The sequence below is a fragment of the Marmota monax genome, unplaced genomic scaffold (genome assembly GCF_021218885.2).
Source record: "Marmota monax isolate L192 unplaced genomic scaffold, Marmota_monax_Labrador192_F-V1.1 WCK01_AAM20220418_F8-fsc00005, whole genome shotgun sequence".
NCBI lineage: Eukaryota > Metazoa > Chordata > Mammalia > Rodentia > Sciuridae > Marmota > Marmota monax.
In genome coordinates, this window is record NW_026692254.1 from 27,901,138 (window position 1) to 27,917,967 (window position 16,830).

The following is a 16,830-nucleotide window of genomic DNA, read 5'->3' on the forward strand; positions in this document are numbered from 1 at the left end:
TTTGAGGAGGAATCCAAACAGGGAAGGGAATTAGACTGAGTAGGGGTATACAGGAGATTTCAAGGTACTAGTAATATTCTACATAGACAGGTATACAGATGTATGTTTTCTTAGCATTCTTTAAACTATACAACTGTACAGGTATATCTTTACTTTTCTACATATATATCTCACAATAAAATTAATTTAAGAATAACAATCTTACTAGGATTCTGATTGGGTTTTCACAAATTTATAATCTGGAAACACTGACATTTTAAAGCTTTCTCAACAGGAAAGGAATGTAATTATTTTCATTTACTTTGTTCTTTTTTTTTTTTTAATATATTTTGTTTATTTTATTTTTATGTGGTGCTGAGGATTGAACCCAGTGCCTCACACATGCTGGGCAAGTGCTCTACCACTGAGCCACAACCCCAGCCCCTACTTTGTTCTTTTTTCATATTTTTAGCTGAGTTTTAAGTCTTCTTCATTTACATCTTACACATTTTCTACATTTCAAACTTATCCAACTTTTTGCAATTGTGAATAAGCTGCTTTAATATTACGTTTTCAAATTTACTACTAAGGGAAAACTACTAATTTCAGTAAGTTAAACTTGCATCCTGCAATCTTACTGAACTCTATTAGTGGTTCTAATTGTTTCCAGTTGATTTGGATTGTCTAGGTAATTAATTCACCTCCAACTCTTACATATTCTAAAGCCTAATAATAAAGCCTATCCCCCATTACCATCCTTTTTTTCTCAAAATATTCTTTTGCATTTCTTGGTCACTCATTTTCCTTAATAAGGTTTCCCTTTACTGGGTTAAGACCTTCTGATGGAACAATTCTTGATTTCCCATCTGATATACTGATTAGTACCTCTGAGACTACTGTCATCAGTAGTAGTCTAAATGCTTAAATACTATTGTAATAAAATTTCTTTGCAAATTTTCTCCATTTTCACAGAAATAGGAAATTCAATCTTGATGGATTTATCTCATATTCTGCCATTTTGCTCATATCATTCATTATGTTCTTCTGTTTTTTCTAGTTGATTTCTTTTTATCAGGGGTGTGTGTGTGTGTGTGTGTGTGTGTGAGAGAGAGAGAGAGAGAGAGAGAGGGTCTCCCTGTGTTGCCCAGGCCAGTCTCAAACCATCCCCCCCATTTAGCCTTCCAAGTAGCTGGGGCTATTGGTGCACACAACCATGCCCAGCTTTCTATTTCTTTTATCATTTGTTTTTGTAAAATTGGAGTAAATGTATGAGATACCCTTGTTTTCATAAATACCTATAGATGTTCCCTGATATAACACAGGCTCTGGCTCTTAGTTTTAAACTAAAATTGGTTGCATTTATAAAGTAAACCAGGTTACTGGGAGAGAGGGGAAGGAGGATATTTTTCACTGTATACTTATATGTACCTTTGGAATTCTGAAACATATAAACGTATTATTTCTTAAAAAAATAAAGTTTATACCAATTAAATACATATATACTTTTTAATCAAATAAAAATGCTTCTTATTCCAATTTTAGAAAATGACTTAGGAATATAATCTGTATAATCACTTCTCAGCATCTCCCGACACATGTATATTAGCTTCTCTAATAGTCTCTTTAAGAATTTTTCTTTATTAAATTGCTTTGTATTCTTAGGATAAATATAATTTTGTTGTTACCAGAGATTGAACCCAGGAATGCTCGACCACTGAGTCACATCCCCTTTTAATTTTGAGACAGGGTCTCACAAAGTTGCTTAGGGCCTCGATAAGTGGCTGAGGCCGGTTTGGAACTTCTCCTGCCTCAGCCTTCTGAGCCTCTGGGATTACAGGCATGTGGCACCACACCTAGCTAGGATAAATATAATTTTGACCATCAATACAGGTTGAGGGGCTGGGGATGTGGCTCAAGTGGTAGTGCGCTTGCCTGGCATGCGTGCGGCCCGGGTTCGATCCTCAGCACCACATACAAACAAAGATGTTGTGTCTGCCGAAAACTAAAAAAATAAATAATATTAAAAAAAAAAAAAACAGGTTGAGTAATCATTATATAAAATGCCCAGATCCAGAAGTGCTTCAAATTTTAGAATTTTTTCAGATTTAAGAATGTTTGTGGGGCTGGGATTGTGGCTCAGCAGTAGAGCGCTTGCCTAGCACAGGCGGGACCCGGGTTCAATCCTCAGCACCACATAAAAATAATGGCATTGTGTTGTATCCATCTACACCTAAAAAAATAAATATTAAAAAAAAAAGTCCTACAGAATTAGGACTTTAAAAAAAAAAAGAATGTTTGCATAAACATACTGAGATATCTTGGGAATGGGACCCAAGTCTAGACAAAATTCATTTGCATTTCATATATACCTCATACATGTACCACTGAAGTAACTATATAATACTTTTAGCAGACCTGCATTTTGACTGTGACCCATCATATGAGATCAAGTATAGAATTTTCTACTTGTGCTCAAAAATTGTGGATTGTGGAGCATATCAGATTTTAGGTTTTGGATCAGGATGCTCAATCTATATTCTTCTAATATTCCTGATAGAGAAAGAATTTTAGGGTTAGAAAAGAGTATCTGGTATCTTTGTAAATCAGAAAAACCTACACACACAGAACAGTCAAAATGCAAACAAAAACATTTAAAGCCAATAAAGCTTAAATGATTTGTTGAAGGACGAGAAACCAAGACTTACAACCCCTTGGCTCAATATTTGGCTTAAGTTTTTTTTTTTTTTTTAACTAATTTTGTACCAATACCAATATGTAATATTTGAAAACATTTTCCTTTTATAGTAAGGTTTCTGAATGATAAACAATTTACTCCATAAAAGCAGTATGGGTTTGTTGCTGTTCTAGGTTTAAAAACCTCTAGAGTCAGTTCTTTCTTCTTCTTCTTTTTTAAACATTTCTTATTTCATCCTAATATAGAATTATTCCAGGTACCTTTGTATTGACCTCATTTGGGCATATTTTTTTGTTTCAGCTATTTCAAATATATTAATGACATAATTATGTGTCAGCCTCTAAAAATAATGTTTTATCATTCTGATTTTCAGATTCCTTATATCATAAATTCTCAATTAAGTCAACTATTTACTGATTTTTACTGTTTTTCAAAGGCTAAACCTTTTAGTTTCTATTTACACCTTACTGATTTGATCATCCTAAATCCAATGCACACTAAATACTTAACAAATGTCCATTAAATTATAAAACTACACTTCTCTCTTTTTTCCTTTCTTTGGTGCTAGGGATGGAATCCAGGATATTGCACATATTACCTATCATAGGCTACACCCCCAATCCCATGTTTCAGTTTCTAAGAAGGCAATGAAATCAATCTTCAAGTAATTTCTAATTTTCAAAAAGCGCAACAAAAATGATTTTTACTTAGTCAAGACTCCATAGACTAAAGTGTCAAGTTTCTTGCTTTAGGCTACCACTGTAGGTGAAAATAAAAAGCATAAATGTTAGCTGGGCATGGGGGTGCATACCTATAACCCCAGCAACTCAGGAGGTTGTGGTAGGAAGATCCCAAGTTCAAGGCCAGCCTCAGCAACTTGGCAAGACTCTATATCACAAAATAAAAAAGGCTAGGGATGTAAGCATCCCTGGGTTCAAACGCTAGTATCAAGAGAAAAAAAAGGGGGAGGCACGTTAATTTGATAGATGAAAGAAAATTTAAAACATGAAGACCAAGTGCAGTATAAAGGCTGGGTTGAAACAAATAAAACCCAAAGCTGTCTTTTAGGGTTGCTACTGAGCTTTCCCACAGCACCATCTAGTGGACATCCAGCAACTTTTACCACTATCAATAAGGAGAATGACAAAAGGAACTACAGATTGGACTTTTCAAAAATACCTGCAATCTCTGAAAAATTGCTGCATCATTAGCTGACTACACATACCTGAATGAGGTCCAAGATCCCAAGTTCACTCTCTGATGAATCCACACAAAATACAAAGTAGAGGGTAGCATAGTGCCGGTAAATCAATTTGTAGTCAGCACCACCAATCAAACTGTGGAAGATGGGAAACATTTAAACGTCTTTATTTTAAACTCTGCCAAGGAATGAGAAAGGGCCCAATCAAAAAGGGAAAGCTAAATGCTAGAAGCAGACCATTTCTACCATGTAAATGGCAACCAAGTTTGGTAGAGATACCTAAAGCCACCTTACCTCACCTTTTTTCCTGCCAATCCTCCTAGGCACCAAATATCTACCTGTGTAATACATGAAGCACAATAATGCAACTGCTTCACAAACAGAACTGGGCTCTTGAGTAAATCATGTTCAAGTTGCATCAAGTACACACATACTAGAGTATGACAGAAGCAGCAATAATGATGAAGGCCACCCAAAAGTGGTGATATGGAGAGAAAAGTGAAGCTGACAGTTTACCTTCCACCCTCCAAGAAGTTACAGATGTTGTCATCCCTCTTGAGGACTAGATGGAAAGTCTCTCGAACAATCTGCTGTTGAATTTCTTCTGGCTATGGACAAAACAACAACAATAACAAGGTAAATCAGAGGACAAATTTTAAAAACTACATCCCATCATTGAGGATGGCCAGGGAAAACAAGTGCTTCAAAATTGGGAACAACATTTAGTACTAGTTTCCCAAAAAGATAAAAACAATGGGTAGTGAAAAAACAGTGACTATAGAAAAACAGAATTTGCTATAGGAATTAAGACAGGGTATATGTACTAGGTATCTTGGTCACTAACTATCTTATAAGTAAGCTGCAGGGCTGCAGACATAGCTCAGTGGTAAAATGCTTGCTTAGCAATATAAAGAGCCTTAAGTCTGATCCCAGCACAGCTTTATAAATAAAAACTCATGCAAATAATCATCAAAATCCTGATCCTAAAGTATTTTGTCTTCAACTGGAAAACATCTATGACAAGTAAATAACAAACCTCGATGGTTCTAACACTCCATGAAGATCAAGATGTAATCATTTACATGTTTTAAGAAACTAAATTTGCCCTCGTTTGTAGTGGTTACACAGGTACTACATATAAAATCGATGTTACCAGTGGGGTAAAGCAGTGAATGCCTGTAATCCCAGGCACTTGGGAGGCTGGCAGGAGAATTACAAGTCTAAGGCCAGTCTGGGCAACTCAGCAAAACCCTGTCTCAAAATAAAAGTTTTAAATGAGCTTGAGGTGTAGCTCAGTGGTAAGAGTGCTACTGGGTTCAATTCCCAGTACTGCTAAGGGAAAAAAAAAAAAAAAAAAAAAGAAAGAAAGAAAGAAAGCTGTTATCAACAAAGTTATTGAAAAAGACAGAAAAAGTTCTTTGCACAGTTGAGAATTTAGAACAGTTGAACAGAGCTACAAATAATTTTTTTGCACTTACCATTCAATTACTACACACTTGATAACTCACATTTTACTTCCACTTCTACATATGTCTTTCACAACATTACTAGTACGGTAACATAAAAAAAGGATAATAGGAGGGAGAAGCCGGTCAATAAGACAGAAAGTAATGAAAAGCTCTAGTCCCAAGTTCTCAAATCTACTAATGTGCAAGCAATCAGCTAGGACTACTGTATAGATGTAGATTCTGATTTACAAGGTTTAGGTTAGGTGCTGAGACTGCAGTTCTAACAAGCTCCCAGGTGATGTCAATGCTGCTGAATTGGGGACTCTGAGTAAGTAGCAAAGCATTTTTTTTTTTTAATTTTTAAATAAAAAGAAAAAAAATCTTCAGATTGAACCTGCCCCAAGAGTCAGATACTATGATCAAGTAAATTTTAAAAAGTTATTAAGTAGAAAAAGAAAACAGGGAAAATGTCATTATGAGGAAATTACTTTGACTCAATGTGGGTATAGAGTGGCTCAGTATTTACTGAATAGATTAATACAAACTTGCTAATCACTGGTCACTGCTAATTAGAGTAAATCAATCACTATTATCCTGGTTTCTACCTAAAGAACACACAAAGCTCACAGATGCTAGAATGTTGTAAAAGATTAACTCTGTGTGCTCAGAAATACAAAACATGCCAAACATCAGCATTTTTTTGAAACTGACAAAAACATCTTTTAAACTAAAGCCTTTCATCTGACTCTAAGGGGAAGTGGCAGCAGTGAGAAGGTGGTATGAAAGAATGAGACCAACTAATTTCTAGTTCAACAAAAAGGCAAACTACCAATTGCCTCCATGCTTCAGTTATTTTTAACAACCCCTCATATCTTTTTAGGACTCTGCAGTTTTCAAGGGTCTTTCACTCATTAACTCATGAGTTCTTATAAAAATCCTATGATATCCAAAGACATAGAAATGGCCAATAAGCACAAGAAAAGATGCTCAACATCATTAGTCATTATGGAAATAGAAATGAAAATCACTTTATACCCACTAAAACGACTTTACTTAAAAAGGCAAACAACAGGTTTTTGTGAGGATGTGGAGAAAAAAGGAATCCTAATACACTGCTTATGGAAATGTAAAATGGTTCTTCCACTTGTAAAACTGTTTGGCAGTTTCTGAAAAAAATACACTACAGAGTTACCACATGATCCAGCAATTCTACTTGTAGCTGTGTAGCCAAGAGGAATGAAAATATATGTCCATGCAAAAACTTATTCGTGAATGTTGATAGCAGCATCATTCACAAGAGCAAAGAGTAGAAACATCAACTGATGGACAAAATATGATATTATCCATACAATGGAACATTATGATAATAAAAAGGAATGAAACACTGATACATGCGTGCTACAACATAGAACACTGAGAACATTTTACTAAATGAAAGACTACACATTGTTATGGATCCATTTATATGCAATGTCCAGAATGGGCAAACCAAGAGAGACAAAAAGTACGTAAAAGGTTGCCTAGGGCTGGGAGTGTTGAAGGAGAAATAGGGAATCACTGTTAATGGATAGGAGTTGCTTTGGTGGGCGAGATGATAAAAATGTTCTAAACTTGACTGTGAAGGATGTTATTGTACACTTTAAATAGGTGAACTGTATGTTATGGTGACTTACCTCTCTCTCTAACACACACACACACACACACACACACACACACACGGGCTTCTCTCAAATATAAATTGAAAAGTTATACTGGATGCTCATAATTTTTTTTACCTCAATGTAATCTACTCAATAAAATGTAACCTAGCTTTTAAAATTTTTTTTTTAAAAAAAGTAAATTATTTTTTCATTTCTATTTGACAAAAGAGAAAATAAAAGTCTGAAATCGGTTTATTAACTTGCCAGTAAACACAAGAATAGAAAAGGTGGAGCTGAGGCCTGAATGTAAGTTTTGGGTTTCAGTCTCCCTGTTATATAACAATTTTGAAACCTAGCCGCGAAGAAATAAAATGTTGAGGGTCAGGACAGCAAATAACGATATTTCTGTTTTTCCAGAGGAATATTTTTGGAAAATTCAAAGGAAATGCTTATTGAGTCTTCACGTGGCAGCATGTATAATTCCTCATCATTTTTCCATTTTCAAAGTGATTTTCTTCAATCCTACTGAGTAAAAGGTAGTAGTCCCTAGGCAGCCCCAGCTACCACCAGGGGGAAAAAAATTCCAAGAAAGAATTTTTCCAGATCCCCTGAAAAACAAAAACTGTAAGAAGCCGAATGTCTATTTTCTCGAGAATCTTCGGTCAACAACCAAAAAGATTAAAGAAAGTGACTTAAACCATTTAAGCTCTCAATGAGACACACTCCCCACCGTCTCTTATACCTGGTGCTGAGACGCAAATGTCAGAAAATAACACAGAAAATATGGAGTCTAGAAAGGGTTCAGAAAAGAGCGGGGGCAGCGGAACTGGAAACCAAAGGACTGACACCCCCCAGTTCAGGGAAAGAGGCTAAGTAGCGTGAGGGTCTTGCACAGTGCAGTAGCCCGAGGGGGTCAGCAGGCAGTGCGGGGAGAAGGCAAGTAGCCTAGGGGGAGGTCAGAGCGCGCGGGGGTTCAGAAGGGGCGTGGCGAACCGGGCGGCACTCACGAAACGCTGGTAGAAGCGAACCAGCCGAGGCTTCCCGTGATTGTTGAAAACCAGAATCGCCTGAATCATCTTTGCCAGGGACGCTTCCCTCGGAATCTGCTGCTACCAGAAAGCGCCTCCTTCCGCCACAATACAGGCACTTCCGGCTGGTGCCTTGCTAAGAGCCGCTCCCGGAAACTCAGCTCCAGCGCCCAGGAGCCCGGCTATCCAAGGGTCCCGCCTCTCTGGGGAGGGCAAGTGTGGGCGCCTAGGACCGGCGTCTCCCTGGCCTGCATCAGTTGGCCAGTCGGAGCCTGACCGGAACCGGATTCCGGATCTGTGCACCCCCAGCAGACTCCAGAATCCCGGCGCACAGCAGAGCACTTCGGAAAAGCTGATCCAGAAGCAGCCGCTCCTGCCGTGGAGGAGAGACAGTGGAACCTTGCCTTTATCACCATCTGCACCAAACACGCATTCCTGCCCTCCCCATAACGCTCGCAGAGTGCTCTCGGAGTGGAGAGCCGCTGAGTGTAGCCATTCTTCGGTTCATTTTTATTTTTCAGTATTACAGACAGACAATGCTGCAGTGATTTATATAAATGTCTCATCGTGCAAATAGGCTGCTTCTCCACGGTAGATGGTGAATGGTGGAATTACTGGCTCTTTAATGCAATTCTATGTAAAAGGTACCGGAGATCACAAATTGATAATGTTCTTGTTTTCTCTTTTAATGACCTAATATGGATGAGATGGAGCATGTCCTTACACTGCAGGTGACTGCATATCTATTCTGCTGCAAACAGGGGAACCATTTCATTTGATGTGAATCAAAAGACTTTATGTATTATATATAACATTATATTCCAGTTACAGAATTTATAATAAAATGTGGATCTGTAAAAAGATTTAGACTTGAGAAGGTTACGTGTCAGCAGTGTTATTACAGGGGAAAATGGGAGGCAAGCTATTCCAAAATGAGAAGTTGGTTAAATGCATTGTTCTACATGCATGAGAAATTCTAATGGTTTTTATGAATGATTTATGATACAGGAAAATGTTCATGATCTATTAAGTGAAAAGATTACAAGAATATGTACAGGACAATTCACTTTGCACAAGACAAAGTAAATACACTAAAATATGAATAATAATTGTATCTGGTGGAATGGCAGCGTCAGCGGGTTTTTTTGTTCAGCGCAGGCCCTGGAACCATACTGTCCTGATTCAAATTATGGCTCTGGCACCTTGGGTAAGTGTCCTCATTTGTAGAACAGGCATAATATCAAGTTTCCTTACCTGGAATACTGGGAAATGATTCTACTCACCCCAGACACAAAAGGAATTAATATTTGTTAGTATTTGGAAGAGAGTATTTGGAACATAATTGAGTATTAGATAAGTGATTTTAAAACATCTTTGGGTGGTCAGATTATGGATTTTTTTTCTAATAAATATATATTACTTTTGTAGTCAAGAGTTTTTTTTAATAAATAAAAATCCAGAAGGTAATTCCATTAAAACTTAACAAAATGTTTTAAGTGTTGAGGAGGAATATCCAAGAAAACTCTAAAACAGAATTAAGAGGAACAAGCTCTACCAACTACTAAATCCTACTAGAATGGTTTAACTTGTAATTAAAGGGAGACTTATTGAAATATAATAGATAATTTAGATATAATATAATTTTAATCAATGATAAAAACCAATTGTAAACAAAAAAAATTGTAATTTGACATTGTTAAGAAATTTAGTAAATACTGTTAAGGTAACCGATTAGCAATTTGAAAATAAGCAGTTTCCTCACTTTCAGTTTGGGTATATACTGGTGTTGAACCCAGGTACACTTAACCACTGAACTTTTTTTTATTATTATTATTGTTTTATTTTAAGACATCCCCAATGCTTTTTTATTATTATTATTGTTTTATTTTAAGACAGGCTGGCCTGGAACTTGGAATACCTCCTGAATAGCTAGGATTACAGGCTTGCACCACAATGCCTGGCCACTGAATATCTAATATCTGAAAAGAGACTGTATTAGCTTAGAAGCAATTTTTTAAAAAATCACAAAATGTCAACAACTGTATGTATATAAAGATTATAATTTTGCATGAAGAGGGAATTTTTGAAAGTGGAAAAATAGTTGTTGAAATATGGCAAATGATCATATTTAAAATACAGTAGATAAATGAGTAAAGAAACTGAGTAACAAAAGAGGAAATAGATACAGGAGATAAAAAAATGCTTAAGCTCACTATAAATGGGGAAAAAGACAAATTAAAATATATTAAAGTGTATTTTCACCTTATCAAATATCATCTTAAAAAATGTTTTGTATCCAATTCTGGCAAAAAAAAAAAAGCATGAAAATGGTTCTCTCCTACATTGCTAGTGAAATTACAGTTTAGAACAACGCTTTGGGGAAGCAATTTGGCAAGATAACAAGAATTTTACAAAAGATTCTGAGATTCCCAGTAATGTGACTCCTGGGAATCTGTTCCTAAATAACAAAAAAAACAAAAAAAACAAAAAAAAACAAGAGTATGGCGGGGGAGAAGAGGGTTGAGGGCATAGCCTTTTCAACATTTTTTGTTGAATAAACATTTTTTGTTGGCTAAATAGAGATAGACTTAAATACCCCAAAATTGGACCATGATAGAACTATTCAACAGTCATCAATGTTATAAGTGATGGTTATAAAGACTATGTAGCAGTATGAAAAGTGATTATGTAACATTAATGGGAAAAGTAATATCAGATTTTATGTGTAGACATATTAAAAAACAAAATACTAAAAAAAATTTATAAACATGAATGAATAAAATTCTGGGTTTTGTTTTGTTTTGTTTACCCCTTATCCAAGGGTGCTAGGATGAACCCAGGGTCCCCACACAGTTGCTGAGGCATAGCAGCTTTCATTCTCCTGCCCTAGTTTTGGGGAAGAGGATTTTGCCTCAGTTTCCCTACCCTCTGAGCCTGGAACCCTCAACCCCTTTGGTTTTTTCCTCCTCCCCTACACTCTCTAGACACAGGCTGGGCTTCTGCAGAACCTTCGTATCACAATACAATTTACCCGGACACTGGACATCATTCTTGGGCCCATCCTCTCCCCATGTCCTATTGATTCTGCCCCTGAATGCCCCTGGAACCATTTTCTTCTGCCCACCCAATTAGTGCTATAGACCCCAAATTGTCAGCCTCACACCTAGACAATTGTGAGGGTCTCCTATGAACTCATTACTGCCAGTTTCTCTGCAGCCAAATGAGCTTTGAAACACCTGAAGATGAGACCATACCTGATCTCCATCTCAAGAGTCTTAGTTCAAATATACCTCCCACACCCCCAACTCCCACCCTCTGAGCCCTGGCAAAAATGGTCTTTCCCTTCCTCAGTCCCCTCCAAGACCCTGAATCCTGACTGTTGCTTCAGGACTTCCAGTAGTTAATATGGTCTTTGAAACCTGACACAAAAGGCCTCCTTGTTTGCAGTTGTGGCCTGCTTGTGAGTTTACCATCAACCACAGTGCTTTGGATAGCAGGGTACCTGCACTGGGTGTTTCTACCCTCAGTCAATGTCCCAGTTCACCTCCTGCTCAATCACCTTCCTGACCACCCCCAAGGCTGAGGGCCCAACTTGAGTTGCCTATAAACCAGTTCCATTCAGATATAGGCCACCAATGAGGTGGCTACTACATCCTCTGGCCCCTATATCCAAAACTCTTCTATAGGTTCAGGAAGCAGAGCACAGTGGAAGGCATGTAAGCTTCACCTTTGACAGCTCTGGATTTGAATCCCACTCTGCTATTTTTTTCACTTGCAAGTTCTTAACCTCTCTGAGCCCCATTTTCTCCTGTGGAAACAAAATAGTCCAGTTGCCGCAGTCTGTCTGGGCACAAAATAACCGAGCCACCACAAAAACTTGTAGATTCCAACAGCAACTCTTTATTCCCGAACTCTCACCAACACTCTACACGCGCATGTTCTAGGAAAAATACACTCCCTCCACCAGGCTCTGCGTACCAATTCTCTCAGAACCCCGCGAGAACAACAGGAACTCAAGGAGCGGGCACCTGAGGCAGCAGGATATGCCCTAATCCCAGCAGGATCCGCCCTAAACCTGGAGCCACCCTATTCCAGCAGGATCCACCCTAAACCCGGAGCCACCCTAATCCCTGAGCAGGGTCACCTTTCAACCCAAAAATGCCATGCGTCATTCCTACTTGGCTATGGCTCTCAGCATCTCCCCCCTTCTGTTTAAATAAACAACAAGCAATGTGGCTTAGAGACCCTGCCTGTTAGGTTGTCCAATTCAACATATGGTACTTACCCGTCATCGGATGAGCTGACCTCTAGGCGTCAGCCTCCTGTCTTAGGTTGGTACCACTGCAATTGGATCATACCCGTCACTGACTACCAGTCCAGCATACAGCCATACTTGTGGATAGGCCTATGCACCAGTGGGGGGGGTGAGGTTCTTTGCCTCACCTCTGTTGGCCTCCAAATTTGGCCTTGGTGCCAGTGGGGGGGTGAGGTTCTTTGCCTCACCTCTGTTGGCCCCCAAATTTTAGACCATCACTAGCAGAAGGGAGGAGGATACAGAAATGCCAAGACACCAAGCCAATTGACGGCTCCTTTGGAAAAATTGTATCACCGGTGACACCATCAGCAAAGATAGGCCAGCACTACCACAATTCGCTGCACCAACAGATAGTTCACAATGCATAAAAGTGATACATAGTCCAGGCAAGTTCTGAAAGCAGTTCAAAGCGGAGGAATCTATCAATATGTCCATTTCCTCCCAAAGTAAATCAACTCCTTGATTGAGCATTTCTTGTTGAGTTATTATTCATTGATGCATCAGTTTATACAGTTTACTGTGATAGCTATCATAGAAGCTGCAGTTTGGTTTTATCTTTGTCTTCACTGGCACTGGGATGAAGATAGGAATTCTGGTAATAATGCTAAAAAAATATGTAACATTCCAACAGGTACTAAGAAAACAATTTTCTGAACAATTTACATTATCCTGAACAGAATTATTAAATATAATGAAAAGGAAAGGTGAAAGTAAACAAACAGATCTGTTTACCACCTTTAAAAACAATCCTTAACAGCTGTTTACCTAATTTAAATTAAACCATTTAAATCACATGAATAAAAAAAAATTCGGATCCATTTTTTCATGAGTGCTCCTCATATATGATATATGGACATACGCACACACAGACATACAACACAAAACACAAGAGTGCACACAAAAGTACAACACATAAGACAATAGTAAAGGCCTTGTAGCTTTACACAGGTGAAATCTCCATTGCAATGTTTAAAAACTCCACAGTCAAAAAATGAAACTGATCAGAAAAACATTAACCTAGGTTTGTATGAGCTCAAAAAATAAAATAGAACTTTATGATGTGGGAAAAGGCAATAATAAAATAGATATTGAAAAAAGCATCCTGGTTAATCACTGTCGCAGATATAAGAATAGCCAAGCTGGAGCTCTGGATATCAGCTGTTATGGATTTGAGTCAAATCATCTTTTTGGTCTGTAGAAATTGTTTTGGTTAGTCTCCCTGGAATCCAAATCGGCTGCTGTTCTCCCTGTGGAAACTCACAAACAGAACCCCGACTCCAGACAATCACTGGGTCAGGAGCTTTCCATTATCCTGTTAGCATATAAGTACATTTTAATAGTTTAATGAGCTCTTTCAACTATGCCTTGTCCTTGTGGATTGTATGGGATTCCTGTTAAGTAAAACATTAACTGATTTTTCTTTAGGGATGATGTTCCAAAATATCCTATATGCATCCTTTGGAAATTTAAAGATCCTTTTAAATTCAAGTCTTCCAAAAGCATTTTTCCTTAGTTTTTAGAATTACTTTAGTCCTTTTAATTTTTTGATGTGGTTTTAAACCAATTTCCTTCTAGTTTAACGTTTTCTAAATTGGCTCTTGTCTGTAAATTTTAACACCTTCATCTGAGACTTCTAATATCTGCACCACCAGAAATTAAAGTTGATGGGCTTTTTGAAAAAATTAATATTAATCTCCTTGTTCTTCTATTTTATCCAATATTTGACTTTAAACTTCTCTCTTCTACCTTTCTCTATCTCGAATGTCTGTATCTAATAGTTGTCTTAGCTTTTTGTATTTTTTATCTGAAATACCTTTATTTGACATTTTTAACCATTTTTTGTCTTGTTTCTATCTTCTAGTTTTCTTCTAAGGTTTGTACATTCACCCTTAATTGCTTTTTTTTTCTCCTAGTTTTTTTTTTTTCTTGTTGTTTGTTTGTTTCCTATTTTGGGTGTTTAAAATTCTTGTCTTCCTACATCTTTTCTATGTTCCTACATCTTCTCTATCTTTTTTTTTTTTTTTTTTACCTTTCTGTACTTCTGTCTTTAAAGTTTTTCACTTCAAATTTTTAATCTTCTTTATCCAAATATTTTTATATCTTTTTAAGTAATGCTTTTAAGAATAACTAGGCTTCGAATGACGCAATCTTTCCTCCGCCATGAAGGCATCTTAACCACCTTCAATTTAACCTTTTAAAGCCTTCCAATTATCACCTATACTGTACTTTTAAACGTACTTTTTCACCACCTACAGCTTCACTCTTTTAAATGAGGCTTAGATTCTGTTTAAATCGCTTAATGTTAGTTTACATGGCTGCCCTTCAACTAAAGGCTTTTTTTTTTTTTTTACTCCATTAAGAAGCTTTGTCTCAATCTGCCATGTACAAATACCTTTTTCTTCTTTCTTCCTTTCTCAAGCTTTTAAAGTAAGTCTAGTTTCCTCAAAATCTTTTTAAATGGCATTTTACAACTTTTTACTTTACCACACAGAGATTATCTCATCTAGAAACATTTCTTTTTTTTAAACCTTTATATTAAAATATATTTCCACATCTTGAATCTTTTTATATCTCTTTTGTAGCTGTTAACCCTTTTTAAGAATTTACATTGTGAAACAACCCTTATAAAATTTCTGAATTTAGACAAATTACTCCACTTTAATAAGATGAAATACTTTCATGTTTTTTATGGTACTATAATACTATAATTGAAACCCAACTGAAACTTCCTATACTCTTTGTATATAAATTACACCTGATAAAATCTTAACTCTTAGTAACCTTGTTTCAGCAAAGACACAGACACAAAGCAATATTAAACTTTTTTTTTTCCATTTACCAATTTATGAAAACACACATAATGTTTAAATAAACCTTATGGAACTTAATAAGTAAAGAGCACTTGATTTTATATTTAGTGGTTGATGTTTCAACACTTTAGCTTTGTAAATTAATCAGATGTCTGTAAAAACCAAGATCTTAGACAAGTGTAGTAAACAGAACTAGCCATCTCTTTCTTATTGAAGAAAAATCCTTCTACAGGATACCATGATGGTCCCATTGATATACTTAATAACTCGTCTTTAAAAAGCCATGAGCTACATTTTTGTATTGTATCAACATATGTCCTAACTGTTCTTGGTCTTACTGGGGTGCCTCCTTCCTCTAACAATTTCTCTTCCTCAGGGGCGAACAACTTCAAACCTTGAGTCAACCATTTTTCCCAGTTTGCCTGTGAAAGTTCTAGGGATAGGCAGCTTGAAACAAAAACAAGATAAATCAAAACAAGAACATATTGTTTTTTGAAATGGTCACCCATTCTCTCGCCTTCCCTCAGGGGCGAGTAATTTCACTTACCTCCAAGCTTCAGGCCTTCCCCGTATGGGCCGCCAAATGCCGCAGTCTGGGCACAAAATAACCGAGCCACCACAAAAACTTGTAGATTCCAACAGCAACTCTTTATTCCCGAACTCTCACCAACACTCTACACACACACGTTCTGGGAAAAATACACTCCCTCCACCAGGCTCTGCGTACCAATTCTCTCAGAACCCCGCGAGAACAACAGGAACTCAAGGAGCGGGCACCTGAGGCAGCAGGATATGCCCTAATCCCAGCAGGATCCGCCCTAAACCTGGAGCCACCCTATTCCAGCAGGATCTACCCTAAACCCAGAGCCACCCTAATCCCTGAGCAGGGTCACCTTTCAACCCAAAAATGCCATGCGTCATTCCTACTTGGTTATGGCTCTCAGCATCCAGTAGTTAATATGGTCTTTGAAACCTGACTGCCTGGGTTTAAATTCCTCTCTCAGATAGTATCCATGGAGCCTTAGACCTTCAGTCTCAGATGAAATAATGGGGACAATATTCATGTGTTCCTCATGGGATTGTGACAGTTAGGCAAGCTATTGGAAGTACTTAGCACAAGTACTAGCACCAGGAAGAACCCAATAGTGAGTGGCTGTAATGATGATGGGAAGCACCCAGCACTGTTTGAAACATCGGAGAGACTCAATAAATGCTAATTTCCCACCACCCTCTTTTCCCCAGGTCAAGAAGGATTCATATGCCATGGACATGCAGATTCCACTTCAGATCTCATCACATCTGGGTGTCACAAACTGTCACAGAACACTTCCAGGGCAAGGTTCATGACCCAAGACCAATGGCTTTCTTCTAGGAACATTGCTCAGCTTCAAGACCATTAACACCAAGCAGGAATCCAGTCAGTGTAGAAGAAAATTTATTCATTTGTGAAAACATTCTCAAAGTACAAAAAAGGGTATCAAAAATGTAGTTCAGGGCTGGGGATGTAGCTCAGTGGCAGAGAGTGCTTGCCTCATATGCTTGAGGCCCTGATTTTGATCCCCAGCACCACAAAAATAAAAAATATGTGGCCTGGCAGAGCAAGTCTGAAAGCAAAGGACCAATCAGCCACACTGTGAAGGCTGTAGCCTCCCTGAGAAAAGCTACCCCTATGGCAGCAGCCAGGGAGGTCAGGAAACCCCAAGGGAACAGGTGT

The 16,830-nt window shown here is 37.6% G+C and overlaps 1 protein-coding gene across 4 annotated transcripts in view; it reads right to left on the reverse strand.

The window, feature by feature from the left end:
* Positions 1 to 8,206, reverse strand: part of Ap3s2 (adaptor related protein complex 3 subunit sigma 2) — a 49,254-nt gene extending 41,048 nt beyond the window's left edge. The window contains exons 1-3 of one of the 4 annotated variants that reach the window (XM_046437463.2): positions 7,971 to 8,206; positions 4,392 to 4,483; positions 3,900 to 4,011 (exon numbers count right to left, since the gene is read on the reverse strand). In XM_046437463.2, the coding sequence (XP_046293419.1) occupies positions 3,900 to 4,011; positions 4,392 to 4,483; positions 7,971 to 8,039 (273 nt within the window). In that variant the 5' untranslated portion in view covers positions 8,040 to 8,206. The remainder of the gene's footprint in view (positions 1 to 3,899; positions 4,012 to 4,391; positions 4,484 to 7,970) is intronic. The other 3 variants (XM_046437474.2, XM_046437448.2, XM_046437456.2) reach the window with 3 other exon arrangements.
* Positions 8,207 to 16,830: the final 8,624 nt, after the last annotated feature.